The 16,608-nt window shown below is 40.6% G+C and overlaps 1 protein-coding gene across 1 annotated transcript; it reads right to left on the minus strand.

The window, feature by feature from the left end:
* Window positions 1-234: 234 nt before the first annotated feature.
* LOC127103378 (uncharacterized) lies at window positions 235-903 on the minus strand. The gene has a single exon (XM_051040644.1). It carries the CDS (start codon window positions 901-903, stop codon window positions 235-237), a length of 669 nt encoding a protein of 222 aa, XP_050896601.1.
* Window positions 904-16,608: the final 15,705 nt, after the last annotated feature.

Consider the following 16,608-nt stretch of genomic DNA (forward strand, 5'->3'; position numbering starts at 1 on the left):
AGACTCTTCGTTCAAAAAGATCCCTATGTAAGAAACGTTTAGAGCTTCACAAGGAAAAATATCTCCATATGAAGACTCATCTCCCTTTTTAGCTTTAGTCTCTTTTCCGTTTATCTCTTCATGACTTTTGGTTTCAATTGTATTGATTATTAGCCCTTTGGGCCTTTGTAATGAGTTTAAGCCATGTTGGCAACATTTTTATTACCATGTTGGCTTCGACCAATTCGCATGCAATTATTCGTTTATTATTTTTATCTCTTGGACCGTTGGCTTATATTTTTTCAAATATTTTCCATTCACTCTTAAGATTCTTTTATCTTTATTAAGCTCCTCGATCTCATAAGCACCGTTAGAGAATACTTGCAAAATTTGAAAAGGACCTTCCCATTTGGGGGACCATTTCCCTAAGACCCTATCCTTTCGATCCATTGGAAGGATCACTTTCCAAACCAAGACTTCCGGTGAAAATGTCTGAACTTTAACCTTCTTATTGTAAGATTTATCTACTCTCTTTTTCTGCCTTTTCAATAATTCCAAGGCAATGAGTCTCTCCTTATCTAGATAAACTAACTCATCTAGCATCGTGTTCCAATATGATTCTGATGGAATTTCATGATGCCTTTGAATTCTTGTTGATTGTAGGTGAATCTCGACTTGTAAAACTGCATCATGACCAAAGGTTTGTCGAAATGGGGTCGAATTAGTGGCTTCCTTGGGGGAGGTTCGACACGCCCACAAAACCTGATCTAACGTCTTATGCCAATTTCTAGGCCTCTTCCCCACATGTTTCTCAATCAAACTAATTACCACCTTATTCGCTGCTTCGACCTGACCATTAGCATGAGCATAATATGGCGTATAAATTAATAATTTGAAACCCATTTCCTTAGCAAATTCTTGCATTTTTGACCAGTAAATACTAATCCTTGATCTGTTGTGATGGTCTCTAGGATTCTAAATCTATAAATAATGTGTTTCTTAATAAATTCGATCACATCTTCTTGGTCTACATTTGGCAAGGGTATAACTTCGATCCATTTTTTAAAGTAATCAATGCCAACCAAAATATACCTCTGATTTTTAGATGATGGTGGTCGAATTTCCCCAACCAAATCTAAAGCCTAACCTATAAAAGGCCAAGCTTTGACTATATGATGCAGTTCATTTGCAGGGGCATGTTGTATGCCTGCATGTACCTGACACTCTTGGCATCCTTTGGTGAATTCAATGCAGTCTTTTAACATGGTAGGCCAGTACATCCCTTGGCAAAATAATAACCATTTCATCTTATGGCAAACCTGGTGTGCCCCACATGCCCTACTATGGACAGTCGAAAGGGCTAGATATACCTCTGATTCACTAAGACATTTGAGTAAAACTCCCTAAAGAGTCTTTTTGAATAGTTTAATACCCAAAAGAACATAACTTAAAGCTCGATACCTGGTTTTCCATTCGGTAGACACCGTCGGATTCTGTAAATACTCAATTATTGGTTTTCTCCAATCCTCGTCTTTCAGGCTATCTATTGTCAATATTTTGAAGCTCTCTTTGTCGGTGTATCCCAACTTTGTCGTTTCCAAGTCTGATGGGGCTAATCTGGTCGACATAACTCTTCCTCTGACTTCGATTACTTTTTGCAGTTTCTCTTTTGAAATTTTATACCCAAATGCAATTTGAGCCAAGTCGTTAGCCACTTGATTTTCCAATCGAGGTATGTGTCGAATACTAACCATCTCGAATCTTCTTAATAATCAATTGGCTATTATGGAGTAGATTCTCTTTAACATATTTGTACTCTTTTATGATCTGTTTTATAACTAATTCCGAGTCACCCATTATTTCGACTCGAGTTGCCCCTAATTCCAACAATATCTCAAGTCCGACTAGTAAAGTTTCATATTCAGCCTCATTGTTCGAGCAAAAGCCTTCCACTTTATACTTGAAATTTCTTGGAATTTTATTAGGAGAAATAATTAGAACTCACATGCTTGTTCCATCTTTGTGACTAGATTTATCGAAGTACAACTTCCAGGGCTTTAATTCGAGATAGTTCAATGTGTTTTTAGTTATGGAGTGGTCGATTATAAAGTCTGCTACCACTTGTCCCTTAGCAGCTTTTAATGGCATGTAAGTTAGGAAATATTCAGTTAAAGCTAGTTCCCATTTTCCAATTCGACTGTGCAAAATTTGCTTAGACAACATATGTTTAATAACATCAAAATGAGATGAAACATAAGCATCAACATGTTTTATATAATGCTTTAAATTCGTACAAGAAAAATACAAGCATAAACACAATTTTTCAACAATGTTATACCTAGTTTCTACATTATTTAAGACCCTACTGAGGTAGTAAATGACTCTTTCGACACCATTACCATCCTTCTGAGCCAACATGCTCCCTAAAGTCTTGTCAAATGCAAATATGTACAACCTCATACTCCTATTCCTTCAAGGCGGTGTCCGAATTGGTGAATGACTCAGGTATTCTTTGATTTTATCGAAAGCTTCTTGCTGAGCTTACCCCCATTCGAATTCTTCCTTGTTGAGTCGAAGCAAAGGTGAGAAGGCTTGCGCTTTTCCGTTGAGGTTCGAGATGAATCTCCTCAAGAAATTGATCTTGCCTAGCAGTGACTGCAATTCCTTCTTAGTTGACGGCGCTTTCGCCTCCATTATGGCCTTGGTCTTGTTCTGGTTTATTCCGATTCCTTTTTTGTGGACCACAAAGCCTAAGAAGTCTCCTGCCTGCACACAAAAATCACATTTGAGAGGGTTCATTTTCATACCATGTCTTATCATCCTTTCAAAAGACAATCGAAGATGGTCTATATGGCTCTTCCCTGAAACAGACTTAACAACAATATCTTTAATGTAAATTTGCATAAAAATCTATATGAAATCATGGAAGATCGAATTCATTGCTCTTGGGTATGTTGCCCCAACATTTTTTAGACCAAGAGGCATCACTACCCATTCATAGGTGCCTAAGGCTCCAGCGCATCAAAATGTTGTCTTTGGGACATCCTTTTCAGCAATGAATATCTGATTACATTCAGAATATCCATCAAGCATGCTAAGATACTCATGACCCGCGACAGAATCGACTAACATCTTCGCCACAGGCATTGATATTCATCCTTTGGGGTTGTAGTATTTAAGTCTCTAAAATCTATGCAAACCCTCAAAGTACCATTTTTCTTAATGACAGGTACAATATTTTCCAACCATTCGACGTGCCTGGCCGTCTGGATGAATTTATAATGAAGAAGCCTTTTGACCTCCTCTTTGATCTTTGAGAGGATTGTAGGTGCAAATCACCTTGGATTATGCTTGATGGGATTCTTTCCAGGCTTGATTGGCAACCTCATTTCGACCAGATCTCTGCTCAAACTAGGCATCTCATCATAATCCCACGCGAAACAGTCCTTAAACTTCTTCAGTAGTTGGATCACTTCGACTTTGAGTTGAGGGATGATATTGGCGTTGATGTAAGTTGACTTTTTTGTCAACCCCTCTCCTAATTCGAATTCTTCAAGTGGATCTTGAGCTAGCATCTTGATGTTTGTTGCCAGCGGATCCTTCTCGAATCACAAAGGCTCCTCATCATAGATGGCGTCGAGCCTCTGGCCTTGATCTTCACCCTGAACCTTATCAGGTGGTTTTGGATCAAAGTCCTTACCATGGACTCTTTGGTGAAGTTCCTTGTTGGCTTTGACAACCATGTGTTTGTCTTCAGCCTCTAAGGCCGCTTGTTGTTTCTTTTTGGCTATGTAAGCTGAAATTCTTTTTAGTGCTTCGAACTCAGTCATCACCACCGAATTCGCTTCCCCGACCTGTTGGGTCGACTCCTGACGTTCCTATGTACCCAAAATCATATTCGCTCACCACCTCACGGTCCCATTGAAAACCATTGGTGGGGTGTAGATATAAAGAGCAGTGTGCATTATCGTTTGGAGTGAATGCAAAACTGGCCGGATCGCATGAAGCAATATTGGCCAAGTGTTTGTCAAACTGGCGTCTGTCAACATGATTGATTGGAGTCTTGAAGTATCCCTACTCTGCTTCTACGTTCTCCATAATAATGTATGGTCGCCATATGGTGATTCTTTCGTGCATGGAGGATGGTACAACTCCTACTCAGTGTATCCATCCGCGTCCAAGTAGCAAGTTATAGTTGGCCTTTGTCTCCACAATCATGAACATCGTTGATCTGATGACAATTCCCACTATTAGCTCGACCTGGATTACCCTGAGGGTGGTACCCACCTTTCCTTCATAGTTGGAAAGTACCATGTTATGAGGCTTGGCATCTGTGTCATATTTACCAATTCTCCTCAAAATATGATGCGACATCATGTTCATCGTTGCGCCGCAATCTACCAAAGAAGCAATTGACTCTTCAGTAATTACTATCTTTACCCCCAAAACATAGGAGACGATGAAATGATCATCAGCATCTGCAAATCTCCAGAACTCCTTGATGAGAAGTGGGTAAACAGGGCCATAGAGCCTTTGGAAGTAGTTTCCCCAACCTTGTTGACGAAGTTCTTCAGTAAGATCAACGCCATTTCTTCTCAAGTTGTCAAAGTCCACCAGTGTTTCACATAACACATCCAATCCCTCAAAGGGAGTTGCTAGGTTAATGTGGGGTGCACGGTCAAGAACATGGGGTTCTTTGTAAACTGGGGTGATGGAGACTCCTGTAACAGTTGGAGTTGGAATGCTTGAAGTTTGGGCAGTGGTGGTGGATTCCATTTGTTGAGAGAAGTTGAAAACTTCTTGTTGTTGAGCATCCATAGTTGAAGAAGAAGATGAAGAGTTTGCAGAAATGCTTCAGAGAGGTTTAGGGTTTTAGAGAGGGTTTGAGAGTGAGTGAGAGTGATAAGTGTGTGAAAAGTGAGAAAAGTGTTTAAATACCCTAAGTTAAAACACATGCAAAACGACACACAATATTGCGTTAGCACAAATTTCAATTTAGCACGCTTGGGGGAGAAATGATTAAGGCTAATTAATGAATGTCTAATCCCAACAGTACGCACACTGCTCGAGGAGATATCAAACGTTTCACCTTTGATCTTCTTCTGGACAGCTGTCTAGAAGTTCTAGGGTTAGACGCTAAGTGCTCCACGTGTTGATGTATCTGATCTTCAGGAATACCAAAGGATTGGTTTCTGAAGATTTCTAACTCAGATATCTTCTTAACTTGGTAGAAGTATCAGAGTCAGAGGCAGAAGTACATTTGTTTACATCAGAGTCTCATTTTACATTCTCAGAGGCATAATTCATTTAGGACAATTTTGAATGTTCAGATTTTTTAAGATAAAAAGAAATCTATCTTCAGCTAGAGGCTTAGTAAAGATATCTGCCCATTGATGATCTGTATCAATGAACTTCAATGTTACTATCCCTTTCTGAACATAGTCTCTGATAAAATGATGTTTTATTTCAATGTGTTTGGCTCTGGAATGTAGAATGGGATTCTTACTTAGACAAATAGCAGCAGTATTATCACAAAAGATAGGAATGTTACTCTCAAAGATTTGCAGATCTTCTAACTGATGCTTCATCCAGAGCATCTGAGTTGTGCACAGTGATGCTGAGATATATTCTGCTTCTGCAGTTTATAGAGCGATAGTTGACTGTCTTTTGCTAGCCCAGGAGATTAGATTGTTTCCCAGAAGCTGGCAATTTCCAGAAGTGCTTTTTCGTTCTATTCTATCTCCTGCATAATCTGCATCACAGTAACCCGAGAGTCTATACTCTGATGTTTTCTCATACATCAGGCCCAGGTTAGGAGTTCCTTTCAGATACTTGAGAATTCTCTTAACTGCTGTTAAATGAGATTCTCTAGGATCTGATTGGAATCTGGCACAGAGACAGACACTAAAGAGAATATCAGGACGAGTAGCAGTCAGATAGAGAAGAGAGTCTATCATACCTCGATAGAGCTTCTGACAAACCTTTGCGCTTACTTCTTCTTTTTCAAGAATGCATGTTGGATGCATTGGAGTTTTTGCAAAGTTGCAGTCAGCCATGTCAAATTTCTTCAGAATATCTTTAATGTATTTGCTTTGATGAACATATGTAACTTCTGAAGTTTGGTTAATTTGAATTCCCAGAAAGAACTTTAGTTCTTGCATTAAACTCATTTCAAATTCTGCCTTCATTAACTCAGAAAATTCTTGACAAACAGAGATATTAGCAGAACCAAAAATAATGTCATCAACGTAAATCTGGCATATCATGAGATCATTATTAAGGTTCTTATAGAAGAGTGTGGAATCAACTTTCCCTCTGATAAAGTTTTGTTCCAGAAGAAAATTGCTTAGACGTTCATACCAAGCTCTGGGAGCTTGTTTAAGTCCATATAAAGATTTTTTGAGTTTAAAAACATGTTCTGGAAAGTTTGGATTTTCAAAACCTGGAGGTTGGTTGACATACACTTCTTCTGATATATAACCATTAAGGAATGCACTCTTGACATCCATTTGATATAATTTAATAGAATGGTTAATAGCAAAAGATACAAGAAGACGAATAGATTCTAACCTTGCGACTGGAGCAAAGGTTTCATTATAATCAATACCTTCTTGTTGACTATAACCTTGAGCTACCAGTCGAGCTTTATTTCTGACGACTTCTCCTTTCTCGTTCAGCTTGTTTCTGAAAACCCATCTGGTTCCAATGACGTGAGTGCCTCTGGGTTTAGGAACGAGATCCCAGACATCATTCTTTGAGAATTGATCTAATTCTTCTTGCATGGCTGAAACCCAGTCGTTATCTTGAAGTGCTTCATCACAAGACGTAGGCTCAATCAGAGAGATTAGTCCCAGAGGAGTATCTTCAGATGTCCTGAAGGTAGATCTGGTTCTAACAGGTTCGTCCTTGTTTCCCAGAATCAAATCTTCAGATACATTGATACGACTTTTAACTTTCTTTGGGATTTCTGGGGATTTAATTTCTTCAGAGTTCTGAGTGACAGTTGCTTCTGGAGTTTTATCAGATCCTGCAAGAGTGATTTCTAAATCTGCAAAACTTTGAACTAGCTTTGACTTATCAGGGTCAAGCTTATCATCAAATCTGACATGAATAGATTCTTCCACAATTTTGGTTTCTATGTTGTATACTCTGTAGCCTTTAGAGCATTCTGAGTATCCTAGCATAATACCTTTTTGTGCTTTGGAATCGAACTTGTTCAGATGTTCTTTAGTGTTTAAGATAAAGCAAGAACATCCAAAAGGATGAAAATATGAAATGTTTGGTTTTCTTCCTTTACACAGTTCATAGGGAGTCTTTTCCAGAATAGGTCTTATAGAGATTCTATTCTGAATGTAACACGCTGTATTTACAGCTTCTGCCCAAAAGTGCTTTGCCACATTAGTTTCATTGATCATGGTTCTGGCCATCTCTTGGAGTGTCCTATTCTTCCTCTCTACAACTCCATTTTGTTGTGGAGTTCTAGGGAAGGAGAAATCATGGGATATTCCATTAGAGTCAAATAATTCCTCAAAATCTTTGTTTTCAAATTCCCCACCATGATCACTTCTGACTCTAATAATTTTAGAGTCAAATTCTTTTTGCACTTTGGAACAGAAACTGGTGAATACAGAGTGAGACTCACTCTTGTGCTTTAGGAATTTCACCCATGTCCAGCGACTGTAATCATCAACAATGACTAGTCCATACTTCTTTCCATTGACTGATGATGTTTTCACAGGACCAAATAAGTCAATGTGAAGAAGTTCCAGAGGCTTAGAGGTAGAAACAACATTTTTCTTTTTGAAAGACGTTTTTGAAAATTTTCCTTTCTGACATGCCTCACACAGAGCATCTGAAGAAAACTTCAGTTTAGGTAGGCCTCTGACTAACTCGAGTTTATTTAGCTGAGAAAGTTTCCTCATGCTAATGTGTCCCAAGTGTCTATGCCATACCCATTGCTCTTCGTGAACTGACATCAGACATTTAACATTTTGTTCTTTTAAATCAGAAAGATTAATTTTATAAATGTTGTTTTTCCTCTTGCCTGTGAAAAGGACAGAGCCATCGTTTTGATTAATGGCTTTACATGTTTTTTGATTAAAGATTACATCATAACCGTTATCACTTAATTGACTTATGGATAACAAGTTATGCATTAATCCTTCTACATAAAGGACATCAGATATAGAGGGAAGAGTACCATTACCAATAGTTCCGGAGCCTCTGATCCTTCCTTTCTGATCTCCTCCGAAGCCTACAAATCCAGCGTCTTTAAGTTCCAGACTTTGGAACATAGACTTTCTTCCCGTCATGTGTCGCGAGCATCCAGAGTCCAGGTACCATGACTGGTGTCTGAACTTTGCTGCATAGGATATCTGCAACATAGATAATCTTATCTTTCGGTACCCAGAATCTCTTGGGTCCTTTCAGATTAGTTTTCCCAGAGTTTCTTATAACTTTGGGTTTTCTAGCATTTTTAAATTTTTGTTCTTGTGTGTGTGTGTGTAATGATATGAAAAGGGAGATTTAAGTTGGTAACTGGTAGAAGTTTTATCTTCCTTAGGATCATACCCAATTCCCTTTTTATTGTTCCGACTTACTCCATAAATCATGGATGCCATAATACTCCTATCTATCCCATTCTTCAGAAATTCTTGAAAGGCTTCTTCGCATTCATAAATTATTTTATTTGAAGTTTGTGGTGCTTGAGACAACGCTTCTTCTAATTCTAAGCTTTTTCTCTTTGCTCCATCTCTTTCTAATGTTAAAGATCTGATTGTATCTTCTCGTGCTAGAATTGTCATCTCAAGTTCACTACATTCTTCAAATTTTGCTTTAAAACAGCCTTTAATGTTTTTAAACTTTTGTTTTAATTTCTGATATGAGCTAAGAGTTTCTGACAAACAAGATTCTAGATCAGATCGAGAAAGTTCAGAAAATACCTCTTCAGATTCTTCATCTGAGCTACTCCTGGATGTGGTAGCCATAAATGCCACGTTGGCCTGTTCATCAGAGTCAGATTCTGATGATCCAGATTCACTATCATCCCAGGTAGCCATCAGTCCTTTCTTTGTCCTGAAGGTATTTTTCTTGAAGCTTTCTTTTCTAGAGTTGTCTTTCTTTAGCTTGGGGCATTCATTCCTGTAATGACCTGTTTCTTTACATTCATAACATGTAATATCTTTGTTAGATTTACCTTTTGAAGTTGATTCTGATCGATCCCCTCTGGGTCTTGGTCTTCTGAAGTTGTTGTTCCTCTTTTTCCAGAGTTGCTTAACTCTTCTGGTTAGTAGGGACAATTCTTCTTCATCATCAGAGTCTTCTGGTTCAGAGTCGTCAGCATCTTCAGTTTCTGCCTGGAGAGCTTTGGTTCTGTCAGGTTTGCGTCTTTCAGGTCTGGACTTTAATGCTACAGACTTGTTCTTTTTCAGAGGCTCATCTTCCTCTAGTTCTATCTCATGGCTTCTGAGAGAACTGACAAGTTCTTCAAGGCTGATATTGTTCAGATCCTTTGACAGCTTCAGAGCAGTAACCATAGGTCTCCATTTCTTTGGCAGACTTCTGACTATCTTTTTGACGTGGTCTGCAGTTGTATACCCTTTGTCTAGAACCTTGAGATCTGCAATAAGAGTTTGGAATCTAGAAAACATTGCCTCTATAGCTTCGTCATCTTCCATTTTGAAGGCTTCATATTTCTGGATAAGCGCCAGAGCCTTTGTCTCTTTGACTTGGGAGTTTCCTTCATGAGTCATCTTCAGAGAGTCAAGTATATCTTTGGCTGTTTCTCTGTTGGTGATCTTTTCATATTCGTTGTACGATATGGCATTGAGAAGTATGGTTCTGGCCTTGTGGTGATTTTTGAAGACACGTTTCTGATCTTCTGACATCTTATTTCTGGGAACTTCAGCTCCATTTTCTAAGACTGGAGGTGTGTATCCATCTGTGACAATGTCCCAGAGGTCAGCATCATAACCCAGAAAGAAACTTTCGATTCTATCTTTCCAGTAGTCAAACTTCTCTCCATTAAAGACAGGAGGCTTAGCATTGTAACTATCTCTTTCATTTGAGTGGGCCATAGTTTTTCTCGTACTGGATCTCTCTACACTGTTAAGTGTTTGATTAGAAAATCAATAACAGAGCCGGAGCTCTGATACCAATTGAAGGTGAGAAAAACAAGAAAGGGGGGTTTGAATTGTTTGGAAAAATAAGCGCTTTTTCAAAATGAAAATCACACAAGGATTTTATACTGGTTCGCTTATAACACAAAGCTACTCCAGTCCACCCGGCCGAGGTGATTTCGCCTTCAACAAGGACTTAATCCACTAATCTTGAAAGATTGATTACAAACAACGTCTAAGAGAAAGATCTCTTAGTCCTCTCAAGTATACAGACTACACAGAGTCACTTGAGGAAATAAACAAACAATAGATAAAAGATTTATGTAATATAGAGTGCTTCTAAGAAAGCAAATATTACAATAGTAAGAACAAAATGATTCACGTTATAAGCAACAGCTTCGTGAATATTTAGAGAGTAAGAGAGTTTTCTTGAACGTTGATGTTTCAGTATAGTTTTCGCTTGTATATGTTGTGTGTGCTGAATGTTGATTTTTAGTCCTTTATATAGATCAGTGAGGTAGTAGTTGAAACTGATGAGTAATGAAATGAATTTACGCCATAACATAAATAGCTTCTTCCAGGATAACTTTCTCTCCTTGAAATGACTACTTACCACATATAGTACCTTCTTTATTGAAATTGGAGATTAACGTCTCTTTCTATTTTAGGAAATCCATTTGCAAATCTTTACTTGACTTTAACGTTACTCTTTCATAATTAGCAATTCCTTGATCAGAGTCTTCGTGTATCTGAGAATCTTGGAATCTTGCTTCTGATGTTGATCTCTTTTGAGTTCTGATGGATTCTTCAGATAGCGCTGAGAGTTTCTGGAGTTAGACAAACCGTTGCTCAGAGTCAGAACTTCTAGAGCTTACTTCTTGTTCAGATGCTTCTGATACTTTGCTGTTTTGCTCAGAGTTAGACTTTCTTGAACGTGTTTCCACTTCAGATGCTTCTGGTCTTCTGATAATTTGTATCTGATCTGGTTCTGTATCTGATGATGTCATCAGATTTCTTCCTTCTTTCTTTAGAACCCTGCACACTTAGAAACTTTTCGTTAGGGTGCCATTTTTGGTTTCATCCTTTGTTATCATCAAAATCAAGGAATCTGATGTAGAACAATTTTTGTTCTTACATACACCTCTCCACCATAATGCCAAGGCACGGCATCATCTTTGTCATACGGAATCGGCCCAGGTACCGTGATGGTAACTGGAGCCGCCTCAGCTAGATTTGACAAATCCACTAGATCAAAATAAATCGTTATGATGGAGACTTCATCCTTCCCCATATCAACCTTCTCAATCAGAATACTCCCCTCATCCATCAGACCCTGGACAGTCTTCCTCAATAATTCACACCCGTTGACAGAAACAGTGCACCCAGCACAATCATCATTACAGCCTGAATAGACCCCATTCAACAACAATTGCCTCTTGACCTCATCCAGAGGAGTCTTCAACTGATCAACACTTGACAACCCAACTCTACTCTCCTCAGAGATTGCATTCACCCCCCTTTGACCATGCGCGGGCATGGGATTAGCATTGACGTTGGGAGATGGTGCGAAGTTGATAGCTTTTGAATCCACCAGGTCTTGAACTGTGTGCTTAAAAGCTTTGTAGTTCTCTATGTTGTGTCCGGGAGCACCCGAATGGAATTCGCATTTAGCATTCTCATCATAATTGGCTGACCTTTGATCAGGTCTCAAAGGTGCCAGAGTCCTGGTCTGTACTAGCCCCAGATCCATCAACTTTTTAAACAGAAAAGAATAAGTCACAGACGGCCTGTCGAACTGCCTATCATTCATTCTCCCCTTGACTTGATATCCGGCCCTCTGAGGCCTCTGTTGAAACGGTTGTCTTTGTTGTTGAGGTTGTTGCTGTTGCTGTTGCGGTGTAGGCTGATGCTCAGCAGGAATAGTTACCGCAGCAGTGTGCTGGAAGTAACGATCCCTACTGGGTCCCCGCTGTGCGTATACTGCACTGGTATCCCCCTCCTTCTTCCTCTGGCCATTACTAAAAGGCTTCTTCGACCCTGAAGACGAAGCTGCACCCTGAATCTTACCGAGCTTCAACCAACTCTCAATCCTTTCACCAGCCACCACTATATCCGAAAAGTTGGTCACCGGACAACCAACCATTCTCTCAGCAAACGCCCCTTGCAGGGTCCCCATGAAGAGATCAGACATCTCTCTGTCAACTAGTGGAGGTTGCACTCTGGCAGCCAACTCCCTCCATCTCTGGGCGTATTCTTTAAACCCTTCGCTATTCTTTTGAGACATACCCTGCAGCTGGGTACGACTCGGGGCCATATCAGCATTGAACTGATACTGTTTAAAGAATGCGTCCCCAAGATCTTGCCAGTTCTTGATATCTGAGGACTTGAGCTTGGTGTACCACTCCAGTGAGCCTCCAGACAGACTGTCCTGAAAGAAATACATCCACAGCTTTTGGTCCATGGTGTAAGCTGAGATCTTACGAACAAATGCCTGCAGATGTGTTTCGGGGCAGGAACTCCTATTATAACGATCAAACGCGGGCGCTTTGAACTTTTGCGGGATCACAATCCCCTCCACTAACCCCATGTTCGACATATTGACCACCCCAGGAGTGGCGTAGCTCTCCAAAGCTCTGATCTTTTCAGCCAGCAGCTGAATCTCTTTGTTTTGTGGTGGAGCACCATACTGACCAAATGGCTCATTGTGCATTGAGAACTGATCTGCCTCTCTATCTTCCTCTCGATCATCTTCAACACCGAAGAAAGGCGGGAAAAGACTATCTTTCAAGTTAGGGCCCATCGGACCAGGTTGACCCCCTGTAGCAGTGCCAAAACCACCAGCATTATCATTTACCATACCCACAGTTGCTCTTTTACCACCGTCTCGAGAACCACCCAGCCCCTGGTTGGAGACACCATTCAGGTTTACACCACTATTAGCCGCTGAAGCCCGCTCGAGCTTCTCAACTTTGTCAGCCAAAGCTTTCTGACCAACTGCAAAACCCTGCATGATGTTGATCAGCTCATTCATTTTATCTTTCAGCTCGAGAATATCCGTGTTCGGAAGATCCATCAGTCTTGGAGTATTGCGCCGAGTAAAGTATCTGTGAGGGCGTGTTGAGTGCAAAGGTACAACTCTACGAGCACGAGCAATGATTCCTGTAACAATCAAGCACGCTAGAACTGATACCTGCAAAACAGCAAACGTGTTAATATGCATGAATGCAACGTCTATCCATATGAGGAAGCTTCCGTCTTTCGATCCTGGTTTCATCGAGACAAATAACATTTTGACATCCATATTCTGAAATTCAAGATGTCTCTCAACCAGATTCTCAATCAATAATGCTCCCCATATGGCTAAACGTAGTTTAGGTGCAGATGAATGCAAAATGGGAATGATGCAGATGTATGAATGCACTGCATTGCCATCCTCCAAGTCCTCTGATCATCTGTTGCTCTGAATCACAGCCCTGACTTCTGAACCAATCACAACCATCTGAAGGAAAATGTAACCACAAATCCATCTCAAGGGTTCCGAAATAAACGGAAGACAGATACACCATCATCATCACCAAACAATCTCTGAGCAGATACCCATAATCCTCTTTGAATCGGCCCGGGGAATCCTGAAATAAACGGATCCCCACTGATAAATAACTCGGACAACACTCCGGCGTCTCAGAAAGAAATGGCCATAAATCCGCCTTATAAATAGGACTCTGATCAACGGAACCAATAGTTACCATCTGAGTCATCATCTGAACATGCATCTGTAAGAATCACCCTCCCCTCACAGGTAAATTCTAATCAGGTCATCCTAAGGCGGATAATAGTCTCGACAATCGGGCGAAGATACTCAATGGGTTTGCCCTTTCGGGTGTGCCATTGTAGCTCCCTTAAGACCGTCTAAACCAAAGATCCGGGAAATGATCGGTCACCAGAGTCAATAGCCCAGAAGAGATAACCCAACCAAAGTGGAAGACCCCACTAAGGAAGAGCTCTCAAATGAACCTCGTCCGACTTGTGGTATGTCACGTTGCAACAACATGCTGATAAAGCAAATGAGGAACGTGAGACCACACTAATCCTAGGTGTATACTCGGGCCTGGGTTTTAGCCCCACTCAGAACACCCACCCCAAAACAGTGGAACCATCTGCATAGAGGACGGCAACAACATGATAGTATGATGCATGCAAATATTTATGCAAATATATACACGGTTAGAATAATAAATGCAATAAATACAACAACACAAACAACCTAAACTATCCTAGAACGCTAGGAGAGACTCACTTAGGGAAGATGGACCAGCACAGGTCAACATCCGTGAAGTCCCCAGCAGAGTCGCCAGCTGTCGCATCCGCGAAAAAAACAACCGGCGGGCTAAAACAAAAACAAACAGAGCCGCCACTGCACGTTATTTATCCCAAAATAGGGAAAGGAAATGCTCAGAGAAACCTGGAAAAAGCATGGTCTCGCGACCAAAGAGAAAGGGTAAGGGAGTCGGTTACGCAAGGGGAAGGTATTAGCACCCCTCACGTCCGTCGTACTCGACGGGATCCACGCTCTAAAAGAAAGAAAAGGTTGCTAAAACAAACACCACACATATACCGAAAACAAAACAGGTGGGGTTAAGAGGAAGAGGGCTCGCTAGGACATCGCGTCCTATGCCTACGTATCTCGTCTGGAACGAGAATCAGAGCTGCCGTAGTTCGGCTCACGCACGCCAAACAAGACACACATAAACTCAGGCAAACATGGAGCCTGAATGCCAATCACTGGGCTTACATCAGCATCCGAACCAAAACAGACACACACTGGAACCCAGATGCCACTTGATGGACTTACACCGGCTTCCAAGCACACCACAAGCACAATCAGGATACGAACAGCCAATCGCTGGGCTTACATCCATATCCTGACACACAAAAGAGTTAACAAACAAACACACGCAAAAAGGAAAAAAAGTGCCCGGAGAGACCTCGCACGGTCTCCTGCCTACGTACCTCATCTGGTATGAGGATCAGGGCGACGTAGTTCCCCCCAACGGGGGAGAAAGACTAGCTAGACACAAAGGGAAGACACACTACCAGGGAGCTGTACTCGAGCCTAGTGTTATCATGCATCATTGCCCTATGTTATGGTTTCTACCTACTTGCACAACAGCAAGCTAATCCTATCCAGGAAGAAAGCAAGCATGCAAGCATCAACAAAACAAAACAAGCATTTCAAGCAAGTATTCACCAAGCACACACTATATCCAGTCAAGTGGGCTCAAACAATGGGTTAGACTGCCGAGGCAAGTCATCTGTACAAGGGTAGTGTTCGCTCTTAACCTTGCCATTGAGGGGCTAAGGTGAAGCAGATGAAAGGGGAGTGAAAATTAGACTTCACAACTCTTATCCCTGTCCAGGGAGAGCTTCAGACGAAGGAGTGTGGGTTCAGAAAGGAGGAACCCTTCTACACTCAAGACTCTGACACAACTGTACAAAGTACAAGATCTTGGGTTTGTGTCCCAATGCATCAACACAATGGTGTGAGCAGAGGGACGACTCAACAAGAATAGCGGGGGATAGATTGCATATCCCTTGGGTTCCGCCGATTGCCTTAATCAAGGTCTTTACCTGCTTGGGGACAAAGTTAAACAATCACAAACATCGCCTCTTAAGGAGGACTTCAGACAGTTGCTTGGCCAAGTAACAGGCCAGGTCTTCCATACTACATGGAGAATAGAAATTCTACCTCAATTGGTTTAAAAACCAAGCAACAGCACAGCAAGTTCTTAAAGAACTGTAAGCAACTAAATGTACCTGAAATCAATCAAGTATCATCAGTACTCAGACAAACCAACAGTAAACAGCAAAAGTCAAACACAAGTTAATGCACACAAGTGCAAGCCATGAGCTCAAACTCAAGCATCAAATCCTACAACACAAAATCAATGTTAGTTTACAACATCAAACAAAACTCAATTTAATCAGCTTGCATTGTTCTCCTTAAGCCTTTTGCATTTCTTCCTGAAACACAATTCAAAAGTGAGAAACAAGACCACTAGGCCAAGCCTAGGGTCCAAAAGAGATAAAAAATCCAAAACAGCAAGTGAAAATTATCCAAAGTCACAATCAACCAAATTAGAAGCAAATGCAATTGGTCCCATGCTCATATCAATCACCATTATCATTTCATGCACACTTTATCACAAACTAGGTCATTTGCAACACCAAAAGTCCAAACAGAACTATATCAATCAAAAGCATACCAAAACAATTCAATTAATTCCACAAAAATTCACACCTAAACAGGACACATTCAATGAATAGCATGTCAATTTTTAGCTCAATTGGACAAAAGGAAGTAGGTCAATGAAAATCAAGAAGTTCAGACAAATTCAAACAAGCCAATACAAGGCATCAACATAAGCATCAACTTCCAAAAATCATAAAACAGTGACAACAATTAAGAAATGAATGGGATCAAAACCACAATGACCTACAAGGTGTCTACAAT

Source organism: Lathyrus oleraceus, chromosome 7, assembly GCF_024323335.1.
Source record: "Lathyrus oleraceus cultivar Zhongwan6 chromosome 7, CAAS_Psat_ZW6_1.0, whole genome shotgun sequence".
Taxonomy (NCBI): Eukaryota; Viridiplantae; Streptophyta; class Magnoliopsida; order Fabales; family Fabaceae; genus Lathyrus; species Lathyrus oleraceus.

Excerpts from the sequence above, each read along its gene's own strand:
- LOC127103378 (XM_051040644.1), bottom strand. The coding sequence starts at position 903 with ATGCAAGAATTTGCTAAGGAAATGGGTTTCAAATTATTAATTTATACG.